This window comes from Nyctereutes procyonoides, unplaced genomic scaffold, assembly GCF_905146905.1.
Source record: "Nyctereutes procyonoides isolate TBG_1078 unplaced genomic scaffold, NYPRO_anot_genome, whole genome shotgun sequence".
Lineage (NCBI taxonomy): Eukaryota > Metazoa > Chordata > Mammalia > Carnivora > Canidae > Nyctereutes > Nyctereutes procyonoides.
Genome location: NW_026575024.1, coordinates 47811910 through 47823180, shown reverse-complemented (window position 1 = coordinate 47823180; position 11271 = coordinate 47811910). Strand labels below are relative to the sequence as shown.

Sequence of the window (11271 nt, the reverse complement as noted above, 5' to 3'; positions counted from 1 at the left end):
GTTAACTATATGTTGATAAATCAAACTCCAAAATACACACACACACACACACACACACATATATATATCTGTAAAGAAAACTGGGTTTTGTAGTCATCCCCCCGACCCCCCACAAAAGCTAATTTATCTTTTTTATTCTTCCTTTTAAGAAAACAATGTGTTCTTTTTTTAATGGGAGCCTGACTCTGGGTTGGTAAATTCTCCCGCATGAAAATGTGAGCAATGACACTGAGTAGTTTCTTGAATATACCTATTCCATCCTTTGTTTTCTTTAATTCTGTTTTTAAAATTGTAATGGCCTGTGTGATGGTGAAGTTCAATGTATGTACTCTGGTCAAATCTTCACCCTGGACCATTTTTCTAGAAATGTCCTGCTGGCTGTCTGACAGCTTTCAGAGATTTACTTGTGTGGTTTTATTCAAAACCAAAGTTAAGGGCTAATTTCATAGTCAGACATGGCTTTTATGAGGCTGTGAGATTTTTGTTACCTTACCTCTGGCACAGGGAACTATTCCCTGAGTATTTGTCATACTTGGTATTTTATCAGCTGCACATGTGTGGTCTTCCTGCAGCCTTAATGCAGTTGACAAATCCCCAGGAATCTGGCTAGCCAGGCAGAAAGCTGGCTCTTCAGGTCAATAGGACTTGCAGTCAATGTTCCTTGCTGTTCACTTAGAAAGTCTTTGTATTTTAGGATGCAGATGTTTAAAAAAAAAACTCTGAAGAGTTTAGAACCAGAATACAGGAAAGTCTACTGCTCCTCAGCAGATTGCTCTTCTTATTGCCTCTTGGCATCATAAATTCATAACCAAAATGTCGTCATCTGGCAGTGGGTGGCAGTTGTCAGTTTAAGCCCTTATCTTCTCCTGTCAAGGGGCCAAGTATGGCCTTCTTGGTGCCACTTTCTCTGGACTCCCAGATGACTTGTGGGTGTTTTTGACAGCCTTCAGTCCACTGAAAAAGGGGCCAGTGTTTCCATCCATCAAGGACATTTTTTGACTCACTGATATTTTTATTTATCACTTGTGGTCTTGACCTCCTCTTCCCTCCACAACAGGTGACAAGTGTGTTAGAAAGTCCATCTCAGAATCTCCCTGAGTCAACCTGGTGAGGGATGGGACTCAAGAAGGGAGGGCAGCAGGTCCTGGATACCATGGGACATACTTGATGTCTGATGTGTGGAGAACTTTTCTGGGGGGGGGGTCCACATGGAAGCATCAAAGGGTATGTTTCAGAAGGTTACAAATCTGGTCCACTTGCAAATATAGAATGTCAAGAGGGAATTCCTAGGTAAGTTACAAAATTGGCTTATTTTCCAGAAAGCAATAAAACCATACCTCCAGAATAACCTTTTTGATTAGATACTACTCATTTGCACCTCTCAAGGACAAAAACCCACAAGTAAACATTTGACTTTAGATTCTGGCTTTTAATCAATAATGAAAAGAACATCAAACAGAGGTATATTCCCTGGATGACTCAATAATCATCATTAGACTCATTGAACAATATCCAAAATGGCAAGTCAACACATGTTGACTTCTCTGTGTCTTATTCCAAGTTTCTGGTAAATTTTGTCTTAGCATAAACCCAGAGGTGAGCAAGAAGTGAAGAACGTGGCACTGGGGAAGAGTAAGTGGCACAGTCCCTTCTCTGAATCCTCAGTCCTATTTCCAGACCTCTGCCAGAGCCCACCTTCAGGGAGGCCCCACTGTAGAGCATAGAGATGGAGGGGGTGGCCCCTCTACACTTACACTCTTACCAGCTTCTATCCTCCCTCAGGAGGAAGACGCCTCAGGCCAAAAAGGAGGCTTCCATAGGGAATCTGTTCAGGTAGCACCCATTGGCTCCAGACCTCTGGAAGGGGTTGTTAAACCCAATCATAAAGGAATCCCTCCTCAGATTTGCAGTAGGGAATGGAATCAGACCTCACCTCCATCGTTTGTACTCAGAGACAAACTGATTCCCTGGTGGTGGGTCACCAAGCTAGACAAAATCAAAGGGGCTTCTGCTTGAGGCCAAAAAAACAAATTGGACATATTCATCTCTTACCACCACCTAATAAGAAACCAGGAAAAAAAATAAGCAGAGAAGCATGCATGAGGAAATCACATTGGTAACACCAGCATGAGCCATTTATCTCTTCACAGAGAAAGGTGGCGATGATGGGGAGGGAGAGTACTCCAGAACCCCCTAAGCATCCAGACACTTCTTCTTCATCATGATGAATTCACCATTCCAGGGGAGTGCTCCAACCAAAAAACTGCATATTACTTTCTGAAAAAGACCACAACCACAACAAAATCAGTAATCCCAGAAAATAGAGAAGAAAAAAATGTCCTGTTGCTAGGTATCAGTTTAGGAATATGCTGGAGGATGAGTCATCATCCATCAGTGAATGCTACTAGGAATCTACTAGACCTTTAAAGTCATCAGCAGATACCTGGAGGGGTGTCTGTTCCCATAAGAACAAATACAATCACCATGTTTTGCTGGAAGATCAGATGTAAACTTGATTTTATTTGTAATTCTCTTTGATGTTTTCTACAATGTAAATAAAGGAATTCTATGTCAAATATAAGCTTATGTATGTTATCTTAAAAATTAAATAATGCCTTTTGTTCTAATAGCAAGAGCAATTCAGTGGGTTCTAGGGTTCTACCATCTTTTATTTCAAAGAGTCCTTCTCTCCATTTCATTTTTTTAAATAATAAATTTATTTTTTATTGGTGTTCAATTTGCCAACATACAGAATAACACCAGTGCTCATCCTGTCAAGTGCCCCCCTCAGTGCCCGTCACCCATTCACCCGCACCCCCCGCCCTCCTCCCCTTCCACCACCCCTAGTTCGTTTCCCAGAGTTAGGAGTCTTTATGTTCTGTCTCCCTTTCTGATATTTCCCACACATTTCTTCTCCCTTCCCTTATATTCCACTAATAATATTTCACTATTATTTATATTCCCCAAATGAATGAGAACATATAATGTTTGTCCTTCTCCGTTGACTTACTTCACTCAGCACAATGCCCTCCAGTTCCATCCACGTTGAAGCAAATGGTGGGTATTTGTCGTTTCTAATGGCTGAGTAATATTCCATTGTATACATAAACCACATCTTCTTTATCCATTCATCTTTCGATGGACACTGAAGCTCCTTCCACAGTTTGGCTATTGTGGCCATTGCTGCTAGAAACATCGGGGTGCAGGTGTCCCGGCGTTTCATTGCATCTGCATCTTTGGGGTAAATCCCCAGAGTGCAATTGCTGGGTTGTAGGGCAGGTCTATTTTTAACTCTTTGAGGAACCTCCACACAGTTTTCCAGAGTGGCTGCACCAGTTCACATTCCCACCAACAGTGTAAGAGGGTTCCCTTTTCTCCGCATCCTCTCCAACATTTGTGGTTTCCTGCCTTGTGTCCCCATGCATTTCAAAATACTATTGAAATGGCAAATGAAATATTCTGTGTGTGTGATAGGTGGATGGATGGATTATTAGATAGATAGGTAGCTAGATAGGCAGATTATACATTGATAGCAGTCCTGCAAAGACAACAAAAAGCATCTTAAATAATTGTTAACATTGAGGTGCTCCCAGGAGCTATTAGGAGTCAGAGAAAAAGAAGCCTGGTCTCTGCTTAGTATTGGATACACACAAAAGAGGAATATGTAGGCCTCTTTCTCCCAGAAACCCACATAAAAAAACACCAAGTCAAGATGGTTTTATAGGCAAATTACACCAAACCCTGGGAACCCAAAGCTCCTGTGGTCCCTCAACTGATACAGAGGACACAGAAAAAAGATGGGAAGTCCTCATTATCATTGTACCAGACCAGAAGAATCCTGAAACCAAAATACAACTGAGGGAGCACTTTATGGGATATTGAACTCCTATTAACAAAAATATATGTATATATACAAAAAAAGACTCCTAACTCTGGGAAACAAACTAGGGGTGGTGGAAGGGGAGGAGGGCGGGGGGTGGGGGTGATTGGGTGGCAGGCACTGAGGGGGGCACTTGACGGGATGAGCACTGGGTGTTATTCTGTATGTTGGCAAATTGAACACCAATAAAAAATAAATTTATTAAAAAAAATAAATTAAACTTACCTGAAACAAAAATCCTCAAAAAATAAAAAACACTAGCAAGTTAGAGGCGGTGGCACATTAAATAATTTCTGTCCCTATAGCAGTGTTTCAGAGACATTCCTAGTGATCTGAAATGTGTAGGGTGTCTGCACCTGGAAATTCTCATGCGGTAGGTCTGGGATGAGGCCATGGAATGTGTGTGTGTGTGTGTGTGTGTGTGTGTGTGTGTGTGTGGTTTCACCACATGATCCAAATGATTCTTTTTTTCTTAAGATTTTATTTTTAAGTAATGTCTACACCCAACACAGGGCTTGAATCCACAACCTTGAGATCAAGAGTTATATGTTCCACCGACTAAGCCAGCAAGGTACCTCTGATTCATAAAATTAGGGAAGTTTAAGAGTGTTTAATGTAAATAAAATAAAAATTCCTAAATTTAAAAAGTGGCATATTGGATTTCACCATATTCAAAAGACAAGGGCAGACATAATCCATTGTGCTCTTCCTTCCTACGCTGGGCTCAACAGAATGGCTCCCACATGGAAAAGTGGAAAAAGAAGGGGCTATTCTGCCATTAGTGAGGTACCAGAGAATACACCATCTATGTTCACAGCACATCTGTGGAGGAGCCTTCAAGAAGTGTTCCCTGAGGGCACTCAGGGAGAACATGAAAGAGATGGATGTGCATGTTGACACCAGGCTCAACATTGCTATCTGGGTCAAAGGAGTCAGGAAAGTCCCATGCTATATCTGCGTGCAGTTGTCTTAAAGATGTAAAAGATGGTGATACATCTTGTACATTGGTTAACTGTGTACTTGTTGCCACTTTGAGCAACTTACCATCAGTCGTTGTGGATGAGAACTACCTAGCCAGCAATCCAAGCAGTAAAATCCCCCTCAAAAAACAGACCATATTCCAGATATGTAAGAATGACACAATGTTAGTGAATGTCTTACTTTATTTCACTAATGAGTCAAAACAGAACACTTATTCAAGTATCCTTGGTAGATGCTGAAAGAATAATTGGTAGGAGAAATGTTCTTAATTTAAAAAAATAACTCTTGGGAAAAGGAATTGGAGGAATTCCAGAAATCAGCACTTGATATAATCTTTAATAATTGGTTATATGTATTGAAAACACTGCCGTCAAAGCTGAGAATAAGAAACATTGTCCAGCATTATTACTTTTCAGATTTATTCTAAAGATTTCAAAAGAAAAAGCAAAGCAGTTTTCATTATTGTAAGTGTGTGATTTAAAGCATGCACCTTAAAATTTGGGATGGTCCATGGAAACCTTAGATGCAATATGTGAGCTCCTTGAGGACAATTCTCAATTCTCTTTAAGCTTTTCTACAGACAGGTAAAAAGCAACAACCTTTCTATAATCCCAGTGGGCCCAGTAGAAAATACAAAAGTGAACCAACCATACTTCTACTAACAGTAAAAGATAAACAAAAGTAACATAAAAGCCATATAGCATGAAGACATGCTCTCTGCTTAAATGTCTGTCCTGAGGCATATCTGCTATTAACTAGACACAATCAGATTTGTAAAGTTTGAGCATACAGAGGCAGTTTTAGTGAAACATAATAGAAGTGCACTTTGTTAATTGGCCCTCACAATTTCCTGTGCCATGGCTACATGAAACAGTGGTTCTTGAAGTATGGTCCTACAGCCAGCAGCGAGAGCAGCAGCAATAGCTAGGAACTTGTTAAGAATGCAAATTTTTGGATCCTACTCCAGATCTACTGAATCCAAAACTGTGCAGGTAGGATCTGGCCATCTGGGTTTATCAAGGCTTCCAGGTAATTCTGATGCTTGCTCACATAAAGAACCACTGGTGTAAAAAAAAAAAAAAGCAAAGACACACCTCTCAGGTAAACCTGCATAAAGCCTTCACCTCAGATTAAATGCTTCAATGAATCTGGGCTTCTCCCCACCTCTGAGACCAGAAATACAGGCTTGAGGCTAAAAGCCCCTGGACCAGGTCAGCCCTTTGGTGGGGGACATTTGGGATCTTCCATGATCTTCCTGGAAATCATGGCCAAGCCTGGCAAAAATCAACTATAATTCTGGGGATGGAAATACCCTCTGGCCTAGTCACTGCTTAATCTCCAGCACCCAAAATACCACCTGGTGGTAAGCTTGGATGAGTTGCTGAGTGGATGGATAAGTTTCTGTTTGTGTCTTCACAAGGATGAGCAACTCTGGTGCCAGGAATGGCTGGGTTGCTTATTTGGATCCGAGAGGACAGACATATGTGTTGTCAAGTTTTCCTGCACCAAGAGGCCAGAGTTGATGAGAATGATCCTGAAAGCATTCTGTCCCTAGGATGAGGGGTGGGGAAAGACTCAGAGGGGCTCAATGCATTCCATTGTTTTCTACCTTCTGCTCTAAAGCCCATTTCTGGGGCAAATCTTTGGGAGTGATCAAAACCTCAGAGGAGGATACAGGCACCTCATGTTGTTTTTGAGGTTCAAAGTAGCCAAGACCATCACAGAATATTGGTCACCTACCTTTTCCAGTTTAGAGCTCTCTTGAATGACACAGTTTTCACTACTGTTTGAAAACTTTCTGCAATTGCTGCGGGCAATTTCAACATCAATAAAGTATTCCAAACGATCTGTGACCTGTCAATTAGCAATGGTACAATTTTATTCAAAACACTTTTATTTTACTTTTTTAAAGCTTTAGCCAAAAAAAAAAAAAACCTAAAAAACACTCATCCCTTCATCCTTTCTCCCTACCACCTACTCCCTATCCCCTCTCTCCAAAATATCTTTAGAGGAAGACCTACAACATTCTACCTGGTTCTCTCTGTATAGTGATAATAATAAGACCCTGGAAACTACTACCTGGAGCTGTATACTCAGGGAAAATTCTCCTTTCCAGTGTGAGGCTCCAGTGAAGGTGAGACTTTGTATTTCCATTTTTTGTCCCAAAGTCCAGAGCATTCTGCATGCTCCATAAAGGAACAGAGGGGGAAAAAAAAAGGATCAGAGGGAAGGATGAGGTCACCAGAACCATTGGCTCCCCTGGGCTGGAGATGTTATAGGTTCACGTGGGTCAGAAGTGAGGACAGGCCCTGTGTCCACAATGGATGCTCCTTCCTTATTCCTTTCCCACTCTCTCTACACCTCAGAGTCTGTTATCTGGTGAAATCTCCTGCTCTGGAGGGCTTCCCCCACCAACTTAGCAAGCAGTTCTTAAAGGGGCCATGCTGGCTAAAATTTGTCTTGCTGTTCTCTGTTGAGTGTTTAGCAGTAGGTCTACAGCAAGGCTTTAGTAGTCCTGAACTCATGAATGGCTGAGTGTATGTACTTAAGGCTACTCATGATATCCATTTAAATGAGCTTTCATCTGGTTTTAATAGATTACAGCAGGAGACAAAAGGAGTGTCTTTCCTCATTGCTATCTTCAAGGCTTTAATAAGATTGGATTACATTTTAGCTACATTCTAAGGAATTAACAAGGTGACTCTGACTTGCCATGGGGGAGAAGCTGGTTAGTTGACATTAAGAAGGGATTGGCAGAGCTGGCCTTGGATTTGAGAGTTAAGTTGGGAACCTGAAAAATTCCATAGAGGCAAACCCAGACAGCCACAGGACTTTGTATCAGTCCTAATACTTGCTAATGCTTACTGAGTGCTTGCTCTTTGCCTGACACTGTTCCTGGGGCTTGGCACACAATAACTTAACCCACACAGCAACCCTCTGCTGTGAGGCCATCACTCCCATTGTTTTTAGTAGGGACATAGGGCAGAGGAACTAAGTGACCATCCATCTAGCAGGTAAGACCTGGAGTTCCAACAGAGGTGCCCAGCACTAAACTCACATCACAAAGCACCATGATCCACCCCTTCCACATGGCAGAAAAGGGCTACTATGTGTCATTTCCAGGGAAACACAAACTTGAACTGAGGGGAGCCAAGGCCATTGGTTCCATGGACACCTTCATGGAACCCTCACAATCCTTTCTAAAAATAACTAGAATGACAGTTTTAAAATCCCAATCCAATTACGTGGATCCCAAGAACTCCCTGACCTAATGTTTATCTGGCTTCTCAGTATTCCTTTTTTTTTTTTTTTTTTTTTTGCTTCTCAGTATTCCTAACATAGAATAGAAAGTTTTGGGGCAGCCCGAGTGGCTCATCAGTTTAGCGCTGCCTTCAGCCCAGGGTCTGACCCTAGAGACCCAGGATCGAGTCCCACGTTAGGCTCCCTGTATGGAGCCTGCTTCTGTCCCTACCACTCTCTCTCTCTCCTCTCTCTCTCTGTATCTCTCTCTCTCTCTTATTAATAAATAAAATCTTTAAAAAAGAAAAAGAAAAAGTTTTGCCCACAATCTTCAAGGCCCTTCATGGTCTGATCCCTGAGCACCTCTCAAGCTAGTCACACAGCCTCCTTTGAGTTGCCAAATGGGCCATGCTTCTTCCCAGTGGCAGCTTGCTATACCCAGTTGCTCTTCCCAACCCCATGCAGCCCTCCCATCATCTTTTCCAGGAGATGTTGTGAGTGATACTCATGTCCTTTGCTCTTCCCAAACACACTGCCACTTCCTGGCTGTCCCTGCCTGGGGCTTCCTGACCAGCAGGAGCCAAGAGCAGCTCTTAGCCAACAATGGATGGGAGTTGATGGGTAAGCAACTGAGCTTCCCTCTTGCAGTGTGGCTAAACTCTGAGGAAGGCTCTGCACCCTTTTCCTGAGGTTCCAGGGAGGCCCATAGTGGTCACCTGCACAGTAACTCACTTCCCTGCCCTGTCTCCCTTTTCTTCCAGCCCCCTGGTGCTTACTGGGATGGCCTCCCAAGTAAACTACTAGCACTAGGATCTGATGTGGGAGACCTAAACAAAAATAACTTCCCACCAGCATCCATCACCTCCTAGTCTGCCTTCAGGTTTAGCCACCAACATTACTCCCTAGAGAGGTGGTTCTTACTCTTGACTCATATTGGGATCACCTGGAAAGCTTTAACACCTACTGAGACCTAGGTCCCATCTAGAGATCCTCATTTAATTGGTGCCAGTGAGACCAGTGCAGTAGGACATATACAAACTCCTCAGGTGAGAGCCTGTCTGAAAAAGACTTTCCTGACCTCTGGGCCCCTAGGTACCATGCCAGCAGGCTAGAATCCCCAGTTCTCATTCTGGGTTTGGCACTATTTCTTTCTGATAAGACTGCTGGCTCCCTAGGAATGTTATTATTTCTGTCCATCTCACTGCCTCATCTGCAGCAGCCTGCATGGAAGCTGCTTGGGAGAAACTTGCTGAGTATAGTGCTACTTGGGTACCAAAGAATGACAACTACAAAGGGGTTGGGAGAAGGTACAAGAGCTGGAATCCATTCCCCTATTTCAAAGTGCTGTAGGAGTTCCCCAGGTGGATTGAACTGTATGCCCAGTCATAAACAGAGTGCCATCAGCACGATATACTGGAAATATGGACCGATGGCTCATAAGGTTCCAAAGGGACAAGGTCATAAGTGCCAACATGTGCATTGATTGGCTCAGCTCCTTCAAATGGAACACTATATGGAGAATATAAAAACTGAAGCAAATTCTGCTAAAAATGACCTCTCTGCTGAGTATCTTTACAATTCATTCCAAGTTTCATTGTGGAATTATAAGCCACACTACCAACCCGCCAACTGAGGATGGTACAGTCAGCTGAATTCCAGCTCTGGGGGCTTTTCCTCGACCATGGCAGGCAGGGACACGTGTTGCAAGCCTCAGAGAGCATCATCCTCAATGGAATCCAACTAAGCAATGCTTCCTAGCATTGGGCCATGCTTGGGCTTGTGAGAAGGGATACATTTTTATGAACATAAAATCAGAATGTCTTCACTTCCACTAAATAAATGTTGGAGTCAAGGAATTATAGGCTAGGAGTAGGGACTTTATTACCTACACATTAAATAGCAACATGTCTCTTTTCAACCCCACAATCCACATTATGTGGATTTTCAGCCCCACAATCTACATTATGTGGATAGATTGAAATGTTGTCCATGGCAGCATTATTGCAAAATATTGATGACACTCAATTTATCTCCCAATTGTAGAAAATACAAATCATGAACGTTAGATTTACAGTTTGGAGTTTAAACAAGTTAATACACATGAACTTAGAACAACAGTGCAAGAATATATAGAAAGTGCAGTGATGTCATAGTGACATGCAAGTGTGTAGGTCCTTAAGCACTCACATAATGGGTCTTTTGTATATCATTGTTTTTCTCCCATGCCCACTCTTTCAGTTCAGCTTCAATCTGTGCCACCATATGCACACATGCATAGTGAGAGAGAACACCTTTACCTGCATCTGGACTTGTATTGTCTTGACCACCTGGAAGAGGTACTTATCCTCACTCTCTTTGTTGTATTCTTGCATGGCAAACCACAGGCACTGCTTCACGTTGGCATTTGAGGCATTGATTACTTTTAATCCCCTCAACACCTTTACTTTATTCTTGTTTGGGTCTGTGCTGGCCACCAGGGCCCCGAAAATGGTGAAAAGAAGCAAGCAGGACCCCCAGGACCTAGTCATGGTCCCTCTGTCCAGGGACACAAGTAATTCTCCTTGTCCTCCCAGGCTGGAGCTGCAGGAGGGGTGGGATATCTGTGGCCACTTCAGGTCCAAAGATCTTACAATAACATCAGCCCAGCTGGATTCAAGAAAGAGCCATTAAGTTCACTCTTTAGGACTACCCCTGTCTCTAAGGAAGTCAACCTGCAAGAAGCCAATTAGAGAGTCCTGCTACCAGCCTTCCACCCTCCATCTCCTCCCTCACCATGTGAAGTTCCAGGAAGAACACTTAGACCCAGGTATGCCAGCACCTACCCTGCATACCTCACTATCCACTCCTATTTCTGCCCCTCAGGCCTGTAAGATGTGACTCTGAAATGTTGCTGCCCCAAGTTTTCTTGGCTCTGGCTCCCTGGGAACTCTCCAACCTGAGGTACCTGCTGGCTGCCTCCACCTCTTATGCAGCTTACTGTGGCCCACACCCTAACCCGTGATTCTCCTGGGTCTCCAGCTCTCAGTTTGTGCCTAAGCCCTGGTAAGGGGCCTCCTTCACTCCTGACCTCTGCTCTCTGTCCATGCCCCTGCAAGGAGAGCATACTTTGTGATGTAATCCAGCCACTGTGACACAGCTTATAGTCAGCTCACACACAGCAGGCAAACTGT

General features: G+C 43.1%; 1 protein-coding gene across 1 annotated transcript; it reads right to left on the bottom strand.

The window, feature by feature from the left end:
• Positions 1–2193: 2193 nt before the first annotated feature.
• CST8 (cystatin 8) lies at positions 2194–10629 on the bottom strand. Its single transcript, XM_055344917.1, has 3 exons — positions 10399–10629; positions 6602–6715; positions 2194–2277 (listed from the first exon to the last, which is right to left on the bottom strand). Exons 1-3 carry the CDS (start codon positions 10627–10629, stop codon positions 2194–2196), a joined length of 429 nt encoding a protein of 142 aa, XP_055200892.1.
• Positions 10630–11271: the final 642 nt, after the last annotated feature.